Genomic DNA, 23,480 nt, shown 5'->3' with positions numbered 1-23,480 from the left:
AAGCCCATCTTCTGCTGACAGCATTTCAAGCCAGTTCTTACAGCCTTGGGGGACAATGCCCCAGGCATTTCTCCTATGCAAGCCCCACCAATGGAAATAGGAATTTCCACAGCATATGGCCCAAACACACCATTGCCAAGTACTTCATTAAGCTTTGCATACATTTCCTATTCAACAACAAAAAGCTTCTGTACTTCAAAATGTCCATAGGTACCCATTGCAAAATTAACTGAGGAAGGAAAGATACACTCAGATTCAAAATCAGTTACGTGCCAAGCCAATTTCATTAGTAAAATAAAGCAGTTTCAAGTTTTGATACATTTAAAGATTTCTTTTATACTGCAGTAGCTATTAAATAACATTGTCTTTTTTGAGTGCCAGTTTGTTTCCATGCAAACTTAATTTCAGAACTAATATACTTCAGACAGCCAATAGTTTTCTTCAATCTTGTTACACAATTAGATGATATTGCTAATTTCACATGTTTTTCATATGTTATATTGTAAGGCAATTTCTAATATGTAACAATGAATATATTATGTAAGTACAATTGCATTTCTGCATGGCATCTTTTTGTCTTAGAAGGACTCTTGGAACCGGGCTGTAAGTCGCCCAGAGTCGCTTCAAAATGAAATGGGTGGCATGTAAATTTAATAAATAAATAAAACTGCAATAGAACCTGGGTTTGGTAGTTTTTCTATAGACCAAACTTTTTCATTTTTTCCAAAGAAAGGTATCCTAAAATACCCATTTTTAAGTATAAGCTTTTTCCCCCTGCAAATTCTTAACATTCTCCCCCTCAAATCATCAAATATTTAGAAGGCATATATAGTTCCACAAAAAGAAGAATGGAGATCTGTGCCTATTTAATATTTCTTCCGTTTACCGGTACTTACATTTTATTTCCCTCATTCAAATTACATCATTTTTAAGAGCACATGAACAACTGGGAAGTTCTCTTTTTAGCTTTCACAGAGTTGCAGAGAAAATTCTGAAAGGTCACAGAATTCAGATGTATTGATAAAATTTGCAAATACAGAAATGAGTGATGGTATACCACTACATGAATAAACATAGGGGAATGTAGAACTCAGTTCTTACAAATTTATTGCCTTTTATTCATACCTGTAAATGTACCTGTGCTGGATAGGACTTTTGAGAACTGAATTCCACTCAATTAAATGACTCTAGGTTAGGAAAGGCCAAATTAAGTTGAGGAAGAAATACAGAGAGTGAGAGTCTTCTTCAATTGATTTAGTTCTCCTCAATTGACTGGATACTACAGTACTACTTTTGATAACACAATTACATAACTTCATGCCATGGCAAAGCAGTTTTTCCTGACTGCCTGTCTGTACTAATTTCTATTCAGAAAGGAATGAGGCAAACATGCATTTTAGTCTCACATTTTCCAGTTTAACTCCATATGCCAAACTTTAACAATGAACTACATCCCACTAAACTGGCAGTCCTTCTTTATACCAATGACACATCTTATCTACAATACAAGTAGAATTAAGGCAGAGAATCCAAGACTTTGCCCCCATAATGTAGACATCATAACTTACTTAATAATCATCATTCCAAGACAAAAACAGCGATCATTATTAAAAACTATGTTAAGCATAATAATCATCTGAAAATGATATCAACATAGTACAAATCAAGGCCCTTAAATACCCGGGTCTAATTTTTTAATCTCCTATTTGGAGGGAAACAAATAAGCACTTTCACTAGCCCATAAGATTGCTAACTTGGTTTTATATTTACTAGTAGAAAAGAAAGTGCTATATGTCTCTTGCCATAATCATTTATAATGGTAACGCAACTAGGCCTCTGCTTTCTTCAGAGATGGTTTTCAGATACCATGGAAAAAAGATACTGAATCAGACCTCAGGTCTTTCAGCCCAATATTTGCCTTCAATTGAACTTGAGAGCACAAATGTGGAGCTGAAACAATCCATCTTTCACAATGGTCTCCAGAATAACTGGAGGACAATCCATGTTATTAAACAGTTGGTCTATGGAAAACTATTCAATTCAGCCAGCTACTTTTCCAATGTCCCTTGCATGCTACATCAACTTCTCCTAACTTACATTTGTAAGTTATAGTGTTCTATAATTGTGTTTCCCTGTTTGAGAAACACTGTTCTAGAACATGATCAATTATGATTTGCCCAGTGTGGGAAATTGAAATTGTCCTGCACTGTATGTCCTGCCCTTTTTCCATGGCCTGCTGCATGCATTTAATAACTCTCTAACTGCTTAATTGCTTTGGTAGGATGAGGAAAAAGTTCTTTTACAGGCCCGTTTATTTTCAGAAATATCATGGCACATAGCTGTATTTTGTAGTATAACCGCTGCTACTCTGGGGCTAATAGGTTACACTGTGTGTGTGTGTGTGTGTGTGTGTGTGTGTGTGTGTGTGTGTGTGAGAGAGAGAGAGAGAGAGAGAGAGAGAGGGGGGGGGGAGAGAGAGAGAGAGAGGGAGAGAGAAGGGGAGGAGAGAAAGAGGTATTTCACCCACACCAATAATAAGTAATTCACTTCAGCATTCTGTTTTTTTTCCTTCCTATTGTACTTTTCTGATATGTAATATGCACTGACAGTTCATCTTCAACTATAAATATTTACTAACTTTCTAAAGCTGAGGACGACAAAGATACAAGATGAAGTGGGACCATTTTTTCTGAAGAGAAGAGCATTCCCCCCGAGGATCATTTATTATGACTATATGCCAGTGATATCACTTGGTTTCTCTGGTTATGAAGCTTGAAAGGAGGACAGATAACTCTAACAAAAATATTAAGCAACTTCTTATGTAAGGTTTTGGAAATTATATTATAGTCCACGTAGAATTCTGGAGATGCAGTTTTCATCTATTGTGTCCACCAAATGCAACATGCTCCAGTATAGCTATTAGATGCCATTCAACCTATTATGGTTCCAGAAGGACTGGAATGCCTTAGAATTTTTAAGTATTCTGCTACACCAAGTCCTACCTCTGTTTATTTATATGCCATTTAAAAGCTTTGCCAACAGCACCGGAATTATACATCTGATGTATTCTTTGGCTATTCTTGAAAAAGCAAACATTTGAGTGGTTTTCCTGATATTTTGATCATTAGGAAATTCCAGGATTATAGATAATATCGGAAAATTGGAAAAACTCAGAAGATAATACAGATCTTTATTATTTTTGAGAATTACAGGAATATTTTTAGATAATCACCAGGAATTAATTTTGATTTATAGAAGTTTTTATCTACACTTAATAAAGGTAAGTGATATGCCAGTATAACATTATAGATAAAATAACACAAACAGCAGATCATGACAGTGCATATACAACCTGATTATCATATTTATCTATTACTAATAGCAATAGTTACTAAAAGGATCTTATTTATGTATCTGTTATATTTATATACCACATTTCTTCCAGAGTTCAAAGCAGCCTAAATTTTATCCATACAAAATTGTCCAGACATAGAAATATTGAGAGATAGAAAGTACCAAAGTTAACTAGTACATTTTATGCCTCAATAAAGATTTAAACCATTATTCTATTATTCCTTGAAAGGTGCACTTTTATAATTCAGTTCTCTCATCCCAATGTCTAGTTTTATAGTATAATAATAATATTTTGGGCTAAAGAGACGGGGTGGCTCAGTGGGTTAGGACGCTGAGCTTGTCGATCAGAAGGTCGGCAGTTTGGCGGGTCGAATCCCGAGTGCCGCGTAACAGAGTGAGCGCCTGTTACTCGTCCCAGCTTCTGCCCACCTAGCAGTTCGAAAGCACGTAAAAATGCAAGTAGAAAAATAGGGACCACTCCGGTGGGAAGGTAACAGCGTTCCGTGCGCCTTTGGCGTCTAAGTCATGCCGGCCACATGACCACGGAGACGTCCTCGGACAAGCGCTGGCTCTTCGGCTTTGAAACGGAGATGAGCACCGGCCCCTAGAGTCGGAAACGACTAGCACGCATGTGCGGGGGAACCTTTACCTTTACCTTTAATAATATTTTGGGACTTGAATTGTTAAGTTTCCAGCAGTCTTAGACTGTGAATTTAACTGTAGATAACCTATAAAGCAGATTACTTATAAAGCAGATTACATTAATAATGCTCAAAAATCAAATTCTGAGCACACAGAAGAAAAGCATACAAAAATGTATGACTTTCTTTAAATGAAATCTAAGATTCAGCAAAACTGAATTAAATAAAATTGGGAAAATGAGAAATAAGCATTGATAGATTTGGGTATCTTCCTAATGATGTTAGGAAGATTGCCGGTGGCTAACACCCAGTGGGAGGGCCTTCTCTGTGGGTGCGCCTGCCCTTTGGAACCAGCTGCCCGTAGAGCTCAGGACTGCCCCTGACCTTCGCTCATTCCGCTGGGACCTGAAGACCTGGCTCTTTGAGCTTTCCGGCCAGGACTGAGAATTTTAATTGTAATTTTATTTAATTGGTTTTTAATTGGAGTTTAATAGGGGTTTTATTTTATTCAAGGACTAAATTTAATTATTTTAATTGTTCTTAACTTTTGCAATGTGTATTTATTTTAAATTCCTTGTGAACCGCCCTGAGTCCTACGGGAGAAGGGCGGTATATAAGTCCAATAAACATAAACATAAACATGTTACATAATCACTGATGATATGGTTGAATAATATATCTTAAAAGAAGCTAATTAGACACAAAAATATTAAAATTGACTAGGTAAAGACATATTTTTAACTGCAAAATACTTACCGAGCCATATAGTTCTCCTTTTTCATTCATTCCCAAATAAAGTCCACTGTCTACCCCTCGAATGCTGACCAGGCCTACTGCTATACTGATAAACTCCAGGATACCTGCAAAAGATATAAAGCAAGCGTATTAACCTAGCTTTCATTCTCCTGTTTTAATATTTGTGTTGACTTTTAATTGATTCAGACATATTGCTAAAATTGCAGATGTTTTTCTACCAAAAAGAAAAATGTCAACACATCAGCAGTTATTAGAGGTACAGGCAGTCCTAATACGTAAGAAAAACAGTGTTGAGCTTTTCCTTAAATTATTGCAGAAGAACAAATCATTTATAAAGAATAAAGGCAACGGGTTTTAACATACACGTTAATTGATACTTGTAATCTGATATGTTATCTGCATCTGCATAACCAATTCATCTTCCCTCTTCCCTCCCCCACTTTATCCCAATTTATATTCTTCATCAATCTAGCCACCCTATGCATCTGATAAAATGAGCTGCAGCTGATGAAAGCTTAGGCCTGTTAATAAAATCTGTTAGTCAGCAAGGGGGATACCTGACTCGTCCTTATTTTCTGAAATTATGCAACTCAGGCTTCATATGAAAGTCAAACCAAAAGACGAGACCTTAAAAATACTTGTTCGGGGATTATTTTATAAGTCCTTCTAGTGAAGTGCCTGAGCAGATCTAACTGTTCACATGGCAGAACCTGCAGATAAGCTAGAAGGAACATTTGAAGGCTACTTTAAAGGGCAAAAGCAGCACAATATTTATCCATGAAAGATTATTCAGAATCTGGTTAAACACAAAGCAGAATTTAACTCAAAATGTCTAAACAAAACATTTCCTGAACATCAATTTTTAATGAGTGAAATGTTGAAAACTTCAAAAAAATGGTTATAGCAAAGGTACAGGCATTTTAACATGAGAACAGGTAAGGGTTTATTGCAGGGGTGTCAAACTGCCAGCCCATGGGCCAGATGCGTCACGCGGAAGCCGTGCCCACCCCATTTCCAGCAATGGCAAAACTGTCCCAATACCTTGCGCAATGTCACGTGACATTGCGAGTTTGAGACGTCTGGTTTATTGGAATGAGAATGGAAAAAGAATTTTAATGGAAGAGAATAAAGTCATAATCTCTACTAATGCATAATGAAAATGACTAATAGAAAAGCACAAACTAGATTTTGTAAAATAATAATTGCACGTCTTTCATCTATCTCAGCAAAGAAATTCAGCAAGGAAAAAATTGACGGGAAGTTCTGTAACTTGTCATGTAAAGTTCTATGCAATTATTATGGAGCTTTGCTTTATATATTATTCATCATTGCAAAGGCATCCAATTTACAACCTGGATGACGGCGGCCTACTGGAATCTACACATTTAAAATTACTAGAATAATAGTTTTATCAAATAATAATTCAAAACAATCAATATTCTTCTAGGAGTATTTACCATAGTCAATTAGAAAGAATTAAACTTTCATCTTGGGTATTTTCACACAAAAGATTCCATACACTTCTAATCTAAAGTCTAGTCCCTTTTTCCCTCAAATTTTGGTTGAATTTAAAAAAAAATGAAATGGCAAGACCTGTGAGTGAAAGTGTTTGCACAATAAAGGCCTTAACTGGAATCAACCCTTGATTGGGGGTTCTGCATTAATAAATCTGGTATCTTCCATACTAATGTAAAAGAGCACTGGAAATGTAGTTGCCATGTTGATTTCAGGGGTCTGGTTTACAATGGATAATTCCTGAAAGTAACATAAGCTTTATTGCAGATTTTTCAAAATTGATGAACAGTCTGAAACAACTATGAAATCATTGATTTCAGCTTTTTATATACTGCAACTATGAATGCTTGCTATAATACTTCAAGCATTCAGTATTGGAGATGTTTGGAGTTGGTTAGAATGCAGTATTGCAGGCAAATCCTGCCTACAGTCTGGAGTTCAATCTTGACCGGCTCAGGGTTGACTCAGGCCTTCCATCCTTCCGAGGTCAGTAAAATGAGGACCCAGATTGTTGGGGGCAATATGCTGACTCTGTAAAACTACTTATAGAGGGCCATAAAGCACTATGAAGTGATATATAAGTCTAAGTGCTATTGCTACTTAAAGTGACAAATCTAGGGTATGTTAGACAGATCTAAGTCCCACCATAATCAAAGTACAAAATGATTTGGATTTGGTTTATAATACTACCTATAATGTGGGTTTTCCCACATATATGTTGAAATAAACTGTATCTTAAATACAAGGATCTCTCATTTTGAAGCCTGTCTCCTTAAATTCTATACAACTTATGACCAATCACTTAGGAACCATTCAAAGTTCAACCATTCAACAGTCTCCAAAAATGGCATTTACAACCTGGATTTGAAGTTCTAACAGCTGCTCCTCCTCCCCACAACTGGCCCTCATTTACAGATATTTGCAGCACACCATGGTCATGTGAAAACAATTTAAACAGTTTTTATCAGAAAATGGCATTTACTTCTGGTTTCCGCCAAAAACCACCCTTAGTAAGCAATGGGTTTGCCTTATGACTGCTGCTTAACAATCATCACAAAAACGGTCGTAAAATCAGATGCAGTCATGTGGTGACTCACTTTATGACCATTATGACTTACAACTCTAACCGTGGGCTCAATTATGATTTTAACTGAAAGGCTACATGTACCAAGACTTTGATAATGCCACTGTTCATGAAAATTGGTCTCACAGCTTTTGTCATTAAAGTCATGGCTTCATAAGGCCTAGCATTAGAACATCAATTGCACATTTAGAACAAGCTGACTACATTTTTATCTGGGCAATTTCTCTATCCTTGCTCTTTGCATATTTTTTGCATAATTTTGCATGGATCGTTCTGAAGCAGGATAGGGAAGCAGGATAGAAAAACCTAGCTCCCTTTTTGATGCTTCAGAATATAACTCAGTTGTTGATTGGGCTACTTTTGAACTGTGCTCATTACAAGCTAGGGACCACCAATGGGATAGCAAAAGTTATACCGTTATAAGTTTCAATTGGCATGATAGCAGTATACGTTTCTAGATAGCACTTTAATTTGGCTATGAAGAATAGCCCTGAATTACTCATCTGTAATACACACAATCTGTGCATCAGAATGTAAAGATATTTATGAATCATCATGCCAGCTGCATATGGCCATTTCCTGCTGGGTATAATGTAACATTCTTTCAATCTGCATTCAACTGTTTTCATTTTGCTGTTGAATGTATGCAGTTTACTGCAATTCTCCTTGAGACATTTAAAAGGTAGGTGACCAAACATATTTTTCATCTGCAAAAAGGTGACCTATATTTACAAAACATGCTAAACTATTATCTGTTTGATCATTTATTGAATATAACCAGAAAAGCTAGGTTCATATGATATGCTATAAGCATAACTGATAGATCTTTAAAATCAGGAAGTCCACATTCTGATTTACATTTACCCAATTCTACCCAGCTGTAGAATTGGAAGATTTAATCCAAGCTTTTCTTCAATCCAGAATTTGAAGCTGAGCTAAGGCTTCCTTGAAATAAAACTGTTGTGCATCTGTTCTGCTCTCCACAAAAGCAGAACTAAATACTTTGTAATGTAATCTATCCCACTGTACCTTACCTTACTGTTAAGCCCCATAGAAGGATGTTTCTCCTGGCAGTCCTTCTAATACTGGAATAAAGCTTTTTGTCACCCTTAACATTTAAATCTCTCCCAAATCCTGCTGTGCTACCTTACAGATAGTCCTCAACTTATGACCTCAATTGGCACCAGAACTTTCATTACTAAGCAATGCAATTAAATATTTTGGAATATCCTGATCCCAGCACACAATCCTAGGTACCTCAGAATTCCCTCTAGCACTAAAGGAATTAACACGTTATTAACAAAATAATAAACCTATAACTGCTATTTATATGCAATCCATTAAACCACTATAGATTTAAAATTACAATTGTATCAACAAAATTACTGTTGTGTATGCATTAAATACCTATTTCTTTGGCAAGTACTACCTATCAATAGATGTGATGCCTTCACAACTTGGTGTCAAAGAATCTGAAAGAATGCCTCTCCTTATATGTTTCTACCTCTACCTTAAGGTCATCTTCAGACCATCATCTCATCCCCAGCCCACAATTGAGGCTGCTTAAAACCATCTTCACCTATCCCACTTTTGGGACTGTGCTTTCTCTGTTCTATCTATACTATGAATGCAATCTAGAACTCTTAATCAACCAATGTGGTTAGAGGTTGGGATTTGGCAGTCTTACTGGCTACTTTAGGCTGCTTTGAGTATGACTTCTCCTGTGAAATCACTGGACACTGGCCTCCAAGGCCATTTTGGTTTTGGCTGCATAACACAGTTTTTTTCAGACTGCCTTTCCAGCATCTTCCAAAGCATTGATCAAATATTACAGTTTCCTTATTACATGGGTTTAACAGTTTGGGGGTGGGGGGATTGTTTTTTCGAGAACAGATGGGTTCAGTGCTGCACACATTAGTTCAAGCAGGAAAGAAATGGGTTCTGCTATTTATATATTTCTCGTTCCATTCCCGATAGGTTTTTTGGTGTTTCTGCTTACAAAGGGTTTTCACATGGTGATATCATTTGTTGTACGGAGGAGGTGCATGGAAAGCAGCTACTCTTTATGACATTTTGGTTATTCTAGGGTAGAACTAGGGACGTGGTGGCTCAGTGGGTTAGGACGCTGAGCTTGTCAATCAGAAGGTCGGCAGTTTGGCGGGTTGAATCCCGAGTGCCGCGTAACAGAGTGAGCGCGTTACTTGTCCCAGCTTCTGCCAACCTAGCAGTTCGAAAGCACGTAAAAATGCAAGTAGAAAAATAGGGACCACTACGGTGGGAAGGTAACAGGATTCCGTGTGCCTTTGGCGTCTAGTCATGCCAGCCACATGACCACGGAGACGTCCTCGGACAAGCGCTGGCTCTTCGGCTTTGAAACGGAGATGAGCACGGGTCCCTAGAGTCGGAAACGACTAGAACACATGTGCGGGGGAACCTTTACCTTTACCTTTACCTTAGGGTAGAACTAGCTGAGGATGGAACTCTCTCATTCCTCATCACCCCCTCCCATTTCAAGTGAACCAAGTGCTTCTAACATAGGTCTAGCACTGTTTGAAAGAGTGCTAGATCATCTTCAGAAAAAAAACCCACCTGACTTCCTGCTAGATCATCTTCAGAAAAAAAAAACCCACCTGACTTCCAGGACACCAGCAAAGACTAAAGTCTGTACTGAGTTTCCCTTCAGGAAAACTCCTTTCCCTTCCCACTTCACTCTGTGGCTCTCCTCCATGACTGCAATCCATCAGATAAGCTGTCCTGAGAAACAGATTTAACATTCTTCCAGAAGAGTGCAAGGCCCACATTCAGAATTAGCATGCCTAACAGATAACAGGTGAGGGACACCTCTATACCTGTGATATATTAAATGGGCAACTTGACCACTGCTAATCCCGCTGTTCAAGGTACTTAGCTACATTCACCCATTCCCACAAGAGACATTAATTGGTGGCTGTTTTTGCTACTAGTAGGTGGTGCTTGATGGGTGAAAAACACCCCAGGAAGATTTATCGTTTGCTTTTCTTACTTTTTCCACATTAAAAACAAACTACCATTCCCTGGCATCTTTACTGAGATAGAATAAAAATTAGCAATCATATCAGCACTATTTATGGCAAAAGAGTTTTTTTTAAAAATCGCTTTACATTAACAGGTTGCAATGGATCATGGCACTCTACAGTTAATTGTAACTATGATTAATTTCAAACAAGTCAATTTCAGATTGAATCTGGAACCTATCTTCCCTGCCCATTATAATTAATCAGAGTTTAGTATTTAGGTATAAAGAAAATGAAAAAATGGAGAAAAGGATATAGGGTTATAGTTCAACTTAGTAGTATTAAACGGAGCATCACTTATTCAAAAATAAAATCTCAGAAGACATAAAGTAACACAAGGCCAAAAGTATTAGTCTTAGAAGTGGGCAAGTTTCACATGTATGTTTCTTAGCAAGTAAAACTATCTAATTGTACTCCTCAAAGAAAAAGAATGGCTGAAAATTGAAATACTTCCAAGTTCCAAGGAGAATTTTAAACACCAAGGAGAAATTTCCAACTCGGAAATAATGAGGTAACAATCAGTACATCAAAAAGTAGGACACGGCAATGAGAGTTATCCAGGGTACAGCTGTGACACTATTTTCTGTAACAGAGACTGACAATGCTTAAATCACTAAATTATGAACACCAGAATTTTTACAAATGTTGGCTTGGAAGACACATGCTGGATACTCTTATCAACTTAATGGGGGGGGCTGTAAAATACCAAGTCATAAATCATCCAAAGGCAGGATAGGCAGGAAAGAAATCTAATAAAAATTTGACAAGCACATACCAACCATCACGCTAAGCCAATACCAAACAAACCATATGGTTTGCTATATAGCTGAACCCCTAAAAGAGACAATACAGTACTTTCAAATCCCCTATTTAAGTTGCTGCAGGTATTAGAAAAGCTGGAAATTAAATCCCTCTCCCCAACTCCACACAAAAAAGAAATCAAGACAAATTGTGTCTTCCCATGCACCCATGATGCAAAACAGGATCCTGAGAAGGGGAGGATATATGTAAGCCCTCTTATAACCAAAACTACAGTGTGTATAACAGTATCTGAAGGTATTTATTAAATTAGATTCATAATTAGCTTCCCTTTAATCCATTCATTATGCATCATTTGTTCAAAAACAATACTTGCATCAGTTGGATGTACCCACAGAACTAATGAAAAGGTCCGGTTTAAAGGGAATTAATATATCAAGCCACTAGGACAGGGGTAGGCAACCTCGGCTCTTTTATCACTCATGGACTTCAACTCCCAGAATTCCTGAGCCAGCTATGCTGACGCAGGAATCCTGGAAGTTGAAGTCCATGAGTGATAAAAGAGCCGAGGTTGCCTACCCCTGCACTAGAACTATGTAGGTTTGAGGGCCAGCTTAATGATACAGGTATTTTCTATCTGTTGAACTGAAAATATCCTGCCCATTGCAACTGTGTCATCAGATTCCATAAAACTGTTGGCAATATAGTTGAATGTAGAATATGCAGTTACTGCATTTCATCTGCAGTCTTTCTGAAAATCCCAACTGTGTTGCAGCTGCAGCTTTTCCCCAGTCTTTGCAAAGATCTGACTGCTGCATCATCACCAATGTGAGCTGGAGTCACAAGCTATGAATGGAAGGTCACAGATTGCAGAAGAATGAAAAAAAACAGGGACTCTTCAGACCCTCTCCAGAAACATGTTTTTGCTGTTTTGTTTTTTTTTTTAATTTCCTGTCCTTCCATCTAAGAGGATTAATTATCTTCCATTCAGAAATTGTTTTTGCCTGGAGAAGAATGTAAAGAAAACTCTCTGAAGGTAATGGGAAATATATTTGCCAAATGCCTCCCCATTTCAAAGTGTTGGCTCTGCTTCCAGAACAGAATAAATAATAAAAGTTAACAGGCATCTTTTATTTAAGGACTCTATAACTCTGTAGAAAAGGGAAAACCCACACACCTGCCCAATGTTTCATTTTTTAAAATGCCCATCATTAAAACAGGCAGGTGTGTATGTGACAGGAAGGGTTATATTTTGCAGGAACCTCTAAGAATCAAGATATGTGATTTAATTTCCATCTCATTTTTTCTTCAACAAACTATGTGGTGTTTACTGTTTCATACATTTATTGTGAGAAGTAACTTAGGAAAGAATTTATAATACAAAGGGAGTACCCTACTTCTGCAGTTTGACATATAGACTGTTGATAAATGTCATGGATGCCAAAAATGGTGATGGCCTAAAATCTTATAAATGTTACTTCCTTGGGGGTCTTTGCAAGATATACAGGTAGTCGTAGTCCTCAACTTATTGAGCCCAAAATATATGTTGCTAAGCAAGACAGCCGAGTTTTGCCTTTTTTGCCAGTTAAGCAAATTACCAGTTGTTAAATGAATATGGCTTCCCCCACTGACTTTGCTTGTCAGAAGCTGGCTGGAAGATTACAAATGGTGATCACATGAACTCAGGACAGTGCAACTGTCATAACTACATGCCAGTTACCAAGTGCCTGAATTTTGATCATGTAACTATGGGGATGCTGCAATGGTCATAAGTATGAAAACTGGACATAAGTCACTCATTTCAGTGACATTATAATTTTGAATGATCACTAACTGAATGGTTGTTAAATAGAGGACACTCTGTACTTGGAAAATTTAAGTTTGCCATAGCCCACAGTTTAGTGTGTATGTATGCACACCTCCCCAGGGGAAAAAAGACAAAAGTTAACTTGAATAGTAGAAAGTATTTGAGGCAAGACAAAGCAATTTCAACAGCTTCCTTCAGGTAGGTGGAAAAGGTGTCACTACCCAGGATATTATGGTAGTCATTTTGATAAGAGAGAAACTGTCCTGTATTCCAGCTATCTGAGAGATCCAAAAATGCCAAAAGGACTATTGGGCCTAAAGACAGCCTATCACTCATGTACAGAAAAGACAACTATGGTAACAGAATGAAGAGCTATTTGAAGCTGATTCCAATTACCTGCTCAGAGCAAGAATCCAAATTAAAGCACCCTTAGCAGATGACTGCTCAATGTTCACCTGAATATAGTCAGTAAATGGGAGCTCACCACTTCTCTATTTACTTGATTTTTATTTTTGAACTAAGAGACCTAGTATGGCGCACAAACTGGGAAATTGTGAGTTCCAGTCCTACCTTAGGCATGAAGACAGCTGGGTGACCTTGGGCCGGTCGCACACATTGCCTGGAAGGAGGCAATGGTAAACTACTTCTCAAAAATATTGGAAAGAAAACTGCAGAGACTTGTCGTGGCAATTGCCAGGAGTCAACACTAATTCAAAGGTGCACACATGCACAAATCTTCTACTAATATTCAGTTGGAGTTTGCTCTCCCATAACTCAAAATGCATTCCGTATCCTGTCCTAAGACATGGGAGACCTTCTTCTAGGCCAGGAGTAGGCAACCTTGGCTCTTTTATGACTCGTGGACTTCAACTCCCAGAATTCCTGAGCCAGCTGTGCTGGCTCAGGAATTCTGGGAGTTGAAGTCCACGAGTCATAAAAGAGCCAAGGTTGCCATCTAGGCAATATATTTTCAGGTAGCTACAGAGTGCTCCTGTATGCCTCTACCTACAGACTCTTCTCAGGGCTAAACATGCCCTGTTCCTTCCACCTGTCCTGAGAACTTAATTCCTAGACTCCTGATCATCCCTATTGTCTAAATCCTCCTTAAAAATATGGTAAGCAGAATGGAGAATAAAGTGGAACAATTATTAGAAGCTATAGTTCTGCACCTTAAATTGCATTTGTTCTTTTGGCAACCACATCATATCAACTTCTATTTAGTTCTCAATAAGCTATTATTCCTATTTCACCAGTATCATTACTAAGTCAGAATACTCCTATCTTATACATGTAGATTTCATTTATTTTTCTTAAGATCATTTTATATTTCTCTCTGCTAAATTTCATTTTTAATGTGTGCCATTGTGCCCATAGTAAAAAAATGACAATAAAGGTTATCTATTAAGCCAATTTATTTAATATTTCATGTTTATCATCAAAGGTTATGTTAGTCTGCTAATTTAAGTTTAAACTGTACTACCAGAAAAGCATAACTCTGACCGAACTGAGTTCTGCTAGTGATCAGTATTTTTTTCTCAGGAAAAAACAATCTTGTAAGGTTACATGCCTATCTAATCAATCTACCTGAGAAATCATGGGCAGAAAATTTACACCATTCAATAAGGCCACATCCATAGGTATAAATCCCAAATTATGTGAGAAGTCAAACTTTTCCAATAGGTCCTGCCAAACACACTGTCAAATCTAGTGATGAAACAGTTCTGGGTGGGGGGGTGGGGAAGGAGATGGAACAACCTGACCGTTAGCTTTTTAATGGTCATATTTAATTAAGTGCTAAGTCATCCAACAAACATTTCAATACTTGCTAATCATAATGTCAGAAGACAGTTATAAATAAGATAAATTATGTCTATAGCATTCCAACAGTCTACTATTAAGTTTTAAAGTTTGCTTGATGAGGGACCAGATGAAAATTCCAGGGATATTAATTAGACTGCTGGAAAAAAAATCTTTGAAGAAGCAAATGGTAAATCTCTTTCCCAAATGCTTGTATGGATGCAGTCCCATTGCCTCCTAGAGTTCAAATCCATTTCAAAGACCCTTTTCCCCCAAGATTCTTGAAGATTTTTGAGCAGGTATAGATACTTGGGATAGGGACACGGTGGCTCAGTGGGTTAGGACGCTGAGCTTGTCAATCAGAAGGTCGGCAGTTTGGCGGGTCGAATCCCGAGTGCCGCGTAACAGAGTGAGCACCTGTTACTCATCCCAGCTTCTGCCAACCTAGCAGTTCGAAAGCATGTAAAAATGCAAGTAAAAAAATAGGGACCACTACGGTGGGAAGGTAACAGGATTCCGTGTGCCTTTGGCGTCTAGTCATGCCGGCCACATGACCACGGAGACGTCCTCAGACAAGCGCTGGCTCTTCGGCTTTGAAACGGAGATGAGCACCGGCCCCTAGAGTTGGAAAACGACTAGCACACATGTGTGGGGGAACCTTTACCTTTACCTTATGGATAATTCTAACATAACTCTTCCTCCCCTTCTAGTGCTTCTGTTCTTCTGAATAAATATGAATCCTCAGCTAAATTGTTTGGAGAGTCAGTCATATCCTTTACATATTTGATTAAATACTTCTGATATGAATATAGGTTAAGATAGTATGGATAGATTAAAACTATGGAATTTGGGACTTATCCAGGAAATTATCTTAATAAACAAATAGATGGCCCCAAGCACTCTATATTGCTTAACTTCCTCCACAGGTTGGATTTACACAATGTACTAAAATGTAAATTTGAATTAAAGCACATTTCCTAAGTTTACATTACATTTGATTTATTACATACCATCACGACTTTATTGACCGACTACAGATATATTATCTTCATGATCTGTCCCTAACCTAGTCCTTCAACTTTTTCAACACTGTACTTATCACTATGGTAACTAAGTCTATTCACCTTGATGCTAATGGTCCTTCTTTCTTCTATCTTTTTCACCATTAGACCCACATAAGATACTTTGCCCAAATAATAAGCCATATTGTAGCTTAACCTGATGTTTTGATTCACCCAACATATTAAGAGAATCACCCGGCTTCCATACAAAAATTACACACTGTCCAACTCTTATCTTAGCCTGGCACGCTGTACAAAACCAACTGTAGAACCATAATGTTGGATAAACCTACACCAAGCAATCCCTTGTTCAATGCATGATCTGCTCCTCAGTTCCTCTTCCCTGGTAAATGAGCATCCATTTAAATCTTTCCAATTGTGTAAAGGGCAGTTTCCCAATCAGCAATGTTCCAATGTCAAGCAATTTTTACCTACATAACGTCCCCCCCACAAAAGTCCTGAACATTTTTTGCTGTCGTCACATTTTCTAATCTTGCTTTCTGAACAAGTAGAAAATAAGGAGGTCTCCTTCAGCAGCGGCAGTCTTTGATACTTCATCTTTGGTACAAGCTCTTTAGGGCAGGGAGAAAATGGGAAACCATAAAGAAGGAAGACACATACACCTAACCCTCAGCTTACACGGGAGCACAAACTAAAACAAGCCTGTAGGCTGGATTTCAGTTTTGGTTCTGCGGCTGCACGGTGGAAGGAAAAGAAAGGGCGAGGAAAAAGACAAAAATAGCTCTCGAAGCAGCAAGCTCTGTTTAGCAGCCGCAGGCAACGAGGGAAATAAAAGCGGGCCACGAGGCGAGGTCACTCCTCCGAGGGAGAGGCTCGCGCGTCTGCCTCTCTCCTCCGCCTTCGGCACCACCTTCAAAGGCCTCAACCGGGGAAAGCAGCGGATATCCTGGGCAAAAAAAAAAAAACAGAGAAGGGCTTCCTCCGCATACTGTCCCCAAAAGTCTTAGCGCAGGTCCCTCTTTCTCCGTTTTCCCAGCGATTATCTGCCACTGAATTTCTTAGCCCGCTCCGGGGAAATTAAGGAACTGGCGGGCAAGGGAGCACACACCTGCTGCAGTAGTTGGATTTTACGCCCCGACGGACAGTCTACAACAGGGGTCTTCAAACTTGGCCCTTTTATGACTTGTGGACTTCAACTCCCAGAATTCCTCAGCCAGCAAAGCTGGCTGAGGAATTCTGGGAGTTGAAGTCCACAAGTCATAAAAGGGCCAAGTTTGAAGACCCCCTGGTCTACAAAAAGGAGGAGGGGGGGGAGTTTGACATTGAAAGCCGCTTGGAGCCGCGAAGAAGGCTCCCATCTTTGTGCTGCACAATTCCGGACGACCGAGGGGCCTCCAGGAGTTTGTGCTTGCTTTGCTTGCCGCCACCTAGCGGCCTTCCGGATTCCTGTGGCCCAGCCCTCTACTTTTGGGTGCACTGCGGGCGGTTGAAGGACCTCGCAAGACCTCGCTTGAGCACGTTCCGCGCTTCACGGAGATGTCCGCCCCGCCCAGCCCCCCCCACCCCACCCCCACTGAGAACGGCGCTTGGGGCTTAACCTTGCACCACGGTTTCTCTACGTCAGAACTGGCCCTCCAACCTTATCCGTGAGGTGTGTGAACGGTCCTGTCACGCAGCTGCCGGGTTCTCCCTGCCCGCTATTGCGTAGAGCTCACTGAATACAGCGCGCGGCTCCAAATGGCGCGTGCGTTCTGTCTCAATTCCGCGGCCTTTAATTACTCGGGCGGAATTTATTTGACTAAACTGTGGATGGTTAACTTTGCGGTTTAGTCCATCTCTCTCTCTCTCTCTCTCTCTCTCTCTCTCTCTCTTCCCTCCTTTTGCCAGCAGCTAACTGCGGAAAGGGGAGGGGCAGTAACAGAAAACCACGAAGGATTCGTGTGGTAGTAGTGCAGAGAAGGGCCAACGCAAGAGGCACGCCTTTCCACCCCACTTCTAGAGATCATGGATTTTAGAGACACGTTGCTGACTAAATTTTGGGGAGAACGCGATACTTTGTATAGTGACATGTTAAAAAATGGGCTTGGTCACCCAGAATCGCGTTTTAAGTCCAGAAGAGTAAAAAAAAATGTTGCGGAAAAAGCAACACTATCACAGTTTAAACAGATTTATTCTGGTGTAAACTTTACAGCAAGATAAAAATGGCACATAGTTTTTTTACATCGCTGAACACATTTATTAATGTGAGGAGGGTAGAAACACCATAGTGAATCTATACACTAGATTCTTTGGCATGAAGCTACTATGGACTTTAAATCAAATGCAAAAATCAGTATACTTGCTAGAAAACGGCAAAGAGTTTTCTATATTTCTACCATGAATAGCCTGAATTTTTGCAGTCCAGATTTGGTGGTTGCCTAAATAAATGGGTAAATAACCTGAAAACTATATACAATTATTGAGAGATAGACTGTAGAACAGCCTTTCCAGACCCAGTGCCTTCTAGATATGCTGGAAATTTGGAATCTGCACATCTGGAAGAGTTTTTTTTAGAAGTTATTATGAATATCTTAGTTGCATTACTAACTGCAGTCCCCAATACTAACATATTCCTCTGAATTGAACGGAAATCAGTGTTAGGGATGGCATTACACACTCCATTTTGAGTGAATGAATTTCTGCTACTAATCTTAATAAAAAGGCAAGCTTTTTAAAAAGCATATTCTACAGCTTTTATATAACTGCCCTGGTCTCTGTAGAATCTAGAAACCAAACTAGGTATAAAAGAAGTCAAGATATATAAAGCTTGATGTTTTGCCAAGTATATTCAGGGAGGCTCTTTCCTAGGTTTTTTTCTCTAAAAAAAATATAATGTATACCACAGGTGTTTTTTATTCTTTTGGAGTCACCTGTGCTCTGCAGGTGCCATTCCAGGAATCTGAATTGTGCATGCAGCTTTTATTTCTTTCATGTTTATTGCTCTATTAATCTAGTTCATCTACAATCAGGATTCCTTTACAACAGCTGGACATACTGTAAATCAGATTGCAGGCTGCACAGCTTCAGAAATAGCACCTGTGAGTTTGCTTCATACAATATGCATGCTGAAAATATGGCCTATCAACAAAGGAAGTTGGATTTATTCAGTTAATGGTGGAGCAATAAGTTATATGTAAATAGCTACTGAATTCAGTGGAATCTGCCCTAAATGGGTGGTCATGGGGTTTGCAGCCTTATAATTTTCACTGTATAATTTGCTGTGATGAAAAAAACCCATATTTACTACTTATTACTATACACATTGACCACACTGGCACTTTCTACACAATTTGGACTTCAGCAACCACAATTACCCAGCCCAAAGTTACCAGATCTGAATTCCAACACCAATAGAAAACAAGGGTATTGCCAGGGGATGTAAAAACAAACCTCAACAACTAGTACTGTAATCTAAGCACCACCTTTTTTCAGTGTGTATTGTGATGAACATTTAAAGGGTAAAGGGTTGGATTGCATGGTGGTGGATGCCACTTGACTTTTTTTTTTTGACAACTCTGCAAACATCATGCTAGAAAAGAGGATATCACCACATCAAGCTCTATCACTTTACCTAATCTTTCAATTTTTCCTGTGCATCACTCCAAAGCTATTCTTTTCAAATAAGTGAAGAAAACAGCTGGATTTTTGTTACATTCAGAGAAGCACAAAACAGTATTTCTGATTTATAAAACAGAATATTAGCTGGCATAATTTCCCCATTCTGTGTAATAAAGTCCCCTAAGTAAAGTTTCCTTGAGTCAAAGTCAACTACACATGGACAGCCCATGATGTTTCCCTGATAACAATGCAGAAGTGATTTGCCACTGTCTTCTTAGCCATCAGATCTGCTCTCCTGGGATTCTTTGAGTGCTTCCCCGTCGGAGTACTAATTAAGTCTCACCAGTCTTAAAACTTCCGCAAGGGTCGGTCTTCTCCACTTTAAGAGGCTGGAGTTGTGGCAGGTAAGATGGATAGCCATTTAAATCAAAGGAAGACTCTTGAATTTAACTGCAAATGATGCATTCCTCTGAACCGCTGGCATAGCGGTGCCCCTTAGATCAGCGTTTCCCAACCTTAGGAACTTGAAGATGCGTGGACTTCAACTCCCAGAATTCCCCAGCCAGCATAGCTGGCTGGGGAATTCTGGGAGTTGAAGTCCACGCATCTTCAAGTTCCTAAAGGTTGGGAAACGCTGCCTTAGATATTTGTTTTTAAAGAACTGTTCTCCTGTAAAGGGGATTGACTATTCAATTCAAGGCCACCTCAAGGGAGTGGCGAGAGGAGGAGAAGGCGGAGTTTAGGACCCCGCGGCATTGTCTTCCAGCTGCTGCTGTTGCCGCCGCGCAATTGCGCGAGGGAGCAGCAGCAGCAGCAGCTCGGCCACCGTACACCTGCTGTCGGCTGAGTCCGCGGACTGGTGCTGAGCGTTAGACCCGACTGCAGATCTCGCCTTTTAACACACCGCCGCTTCCGGCTTTCGACCTCGCGCCCGAAAATGTACCGTAACACTTCCAGTCCGGTCTTTTGAGAGCGCGCGTATAGCCATATACATATACATATAGCCATGCTCACACCCTGCACCAGATCTCAACCGCTGCATAAGGGTCACGCAAAGCCATTTCGGAGCAAAAGGGGCGTGCAGAAGACAGAGCAGGCTCAAAACCAATTCTTGTTTAATAGCCCAACTTTCTTCCCTCGGGCATTGCTACCGCCTCTTGGATTCCTTTCAATGTCACACACACGCCCCCCGCGTCTAGGAGACGGGCCACACTTTTAACAACCTTTTATTAGGAAAGGTGTTCCTAGGAGCTTCGCAAGTCTGATTCTCTTCGAAAACCGGGCGGGGTTGGTGGAGGGGCTGAAAATCGGATGCGTGTCCTCAGAGCTAAGGAAAGCCAATTCAGGCAAGACTAAAAGGAGGTGGAGGGTTATAACAAGACCTGTTCACAGAACTGCGGCATTTCCAAATGGCTCTTGAAAGCAGTAAAAGACATGAAATGGAGATTTTGGCCTTAAAGCATGACGGTGGAAAGGGAAGGGAAATCACCGCTGAACTTGATGTTTTATGATCTGGGCCAAGTGCAGTCAGGTGGATTTCCCCGCAAGTCAACTCCTTCCAACAGCATTTGGAGCCCGGCTCTCTTAAGTGGGATTGCTTCATTCTATCCATTTTCCAAAGTTCAGTCCGTGCAATTAAATCAGACCCGCGACTTAAAACCCAGCGATATAAACCAAAACTCACGGACGGTCCCTATGAATGTGTGGCATAGCATCCGCCGCCCCGCCCCCGCCCCCCACTCCGCCAAGAGATAGGAACTACAACTCCCATCATTCTCAAATCATGCTATTTGTGGACAAAGGCATTTGCGATTCCAGGACCTCTGGAGTAAGGCAAGTTGGGAAAGGCTGAACAAGTTCATCGGCTGTCTACGCTGAGTCACAGAGAAGATTCCTTGAGAGAGGTCTTAAAAAATAAAAACCTTTAAGCGAAGTCCGTGTTTAGCTGCTAGCCAGCGCGGGTCTTTTATTTGATATTGGGTATCTAAGAATGCGGACACCCACTCATGCAACAGAAACGCGAAGATAAAGCAAAGGCTTCCTTTCCTTTCCAGAACAGAATCTTTCAAACTTGGTCACCTGGCTGATTTCAGGAGATGAAAAAGGGCGACTTCCTTGGATGGGAGACCCTAGGGAAGCAGAGCTGTCTACTGGCTGAGAAGAATCGTACTAGAATTATTTCGGGACCAAACGAATCTTCTGTTTATTATGCCGGTAACCGACAGTCAGCGGGGCTGGCTCGGTCCGGACAGTCCTTCTCTCTGGAAAAAAGAGGGGTCCCTTTAGCGGCGAAAGAGCTAGCGCGGGGACGGCCGACAAGGTCTGCTGCAGTTCAGGCAGGTGGATGGAAGCAGATAGGAAAGGGGAGTAGGGAGAACAGATCGTGAAAACACTTTGCGGGATTACGAAAGTGAAAAGCCCAATTCTCTGCACGTCTGCTTGCTTGGCGCTTACTTAAGAGTTGAAGAGGCGCCCAGCTAAACAGACAGAGAATTCCTGCCCCGATTGGAAACGGGTTCACAGGAAGACGGGCTGCACCTCTGCAGAAAGAGGACCCTTCCCTCTGGTTATCAACGCTTGCATTTACTCCTAAGTAAAGGAAGGAGAGAGAGAGAGCGGGCCGCATCTGTGATTTTTATCAAGCTATGGTACTCTTTTTTCCCCCCCACCCTTACTTGGACACTTGCTGGGCTTCACCACGGCGCCATCCCCCAGCAGCTCCCACTCCTTTTCCTCCCCGCCCCCCCCCCACCTTGCGCAGGAAAGGGGGTCAGGACGACTTCTGGCATAGCCCTCCCACGGCCACCAGGGGGTTAACCGCCCATACCTACCAAATCTGCTGTGGTCTTGCCTGGTTCCTTGGATCGTACCATTGGGGAAAATCTCTAAATGAAATCCAGTCCTGCAATAGAGTTGCCTCCGCCTCAGGATGCCTTTTAAGTGATCCAAGTCCGTTACCGCAGGCCCCCGGGGGAGTCCACCTGCTTCGGACTGCCCCAGGTGGTCGCTTAACAAAACCGGGCTGTCCGCCGGCAACACGGGCACGTTCCCAAAGGGCCCCGCGTCTTGGACCCCGAGATAGTTCCCAACTTCACCTAAAGGAGCCATCAGGAGCGGGGGAGGGGAGGAGGAGGAGGGGGGGAAGGTAAGCGCTTTTTTTTGGCAGCAAATTGTAACTGCTGGTGGCCAACCTAAGATTTTTCTTCTTTTTTTATTTTTATTTTTTAAAGAATGTGTTCCCACTCCGTTCTTCCCCTTCCACTTGCAGTTACATTGAGGGAAGGCGGGGGAAAAGATTTCTGTTTTAATCCATCAATAATCGCACGGATTCCAAACTAAAAAATAAAAAAAAACCAAAGTGACACCAGAGTAAAAGCAGCCCGCTGTTTCGGCTGGCCTCAGGTTCAAGGTCAAATCGCCACTTAGTCTGAAAAAAGCAGCGCGCTCGCTCCGCACCGGGACATAGCTCTCAGCCCCTCGGGTTGTGGGTCTAGAAGCAGCGGACGAGGTCTATGTTCCCGGGGCTCTTAGCAGGCGGTGAGGTCTTCTGCCCATTCAGCCGTAAAAAGAATAAAAATCCGTAGTTTCTCCATTGGGTTTAGGAGCGGAATGACCATAGCAACTTCGGCGCCTTAGGCGTTACAGAGGGCAGTAGGGACATACAATATCGATATATGGCATCTTAGATTCCCGGCCGCCGCCAGGCTTTTTTATGGGTTCTGCTTCCCAAAAGACATGCGCTCTTTTTAGTCTATACCAGACTGCATCTATCAGCATGAATCCTAAAAAGGAGGGGAAAGGGAGGGGGGAGAAGAATGGGAGGGGGACATTCACATTTGCTGGCCGAGGCAAATCCTCCCCCCGAAAGGAGAACGGGATTTCTTAAAATAATAATATTTTAAAAACTTTTTGACGTCCAGATCTATTATCCAGAATCCTACGCGGATGCTCCTCGGTTCAGCCCGGCCGACGGTCCAGCCCCGAACCACCCAGGCAAGCGGCAAGGCAGCTCCGTCCAAGTGCGGGGGATCTTTTCGTCGAGTTGCTTCGGAACAGGTGTAGCTTCGGTAGAGCTGGCCGGGCGATGTTGTACTC

The 23,480-nt window shown here is 40.8% G+C and overlaps 1 protein-coding gene across 2 annotated transcripts in view; it reads right to left on the bottom strand.

Annotated features, from left to right (window-relative positions):
• The window catches only part of FGF9 (fibroblast growth factor 9), a 45,987-nt gene extending 22,771 nt beyond the window's left edge, over positions 1 to 23,216 (bottom strand). The window contains exons 1-2 of one of the 2 annotated variants that reach the window (XM_081328058.1): positions 22,217 to 23,216; positions 4,752 to 4,855 (exon numbers count right to left, since the gene is read on the bottom strand). In XM_081328058.1, the coding sequence (XP_081184184.1) occupies positions 4,752 to 4,855; positions 22,217 to 22,493 (381 nt within the window). In that variant the 5' untranslated portion in view covers positions 22,494 to 23,216. Of the gene's footprint in view, positions 1 to 4,751; positions 4,856 to 16,309; positions 16,397 to 22,216 lie in introns of those variants that run through there. The other variant, XM_081328059.1, reaches the window with a different exon arrangement.
• Positions 23,217 to 23,480: the final 264 nt, after the last annotated feature.

The sequence above is a fragment of the Vipera berus genome (assembly GCF_964194415.1).
Source record: "Vipera berus genome assembly, chromosome: 4".
NCBI lineage: Eukaryota > Metazoa > Chordata > Lepidosauria > Squamata > Viperidae > Vipera > Vipera berus.
The sequence above is the reverse complement of the archived record's forward strand: the minus strand, read 5'-3'. Positions and strand labels throughout refer to the sequence as shown.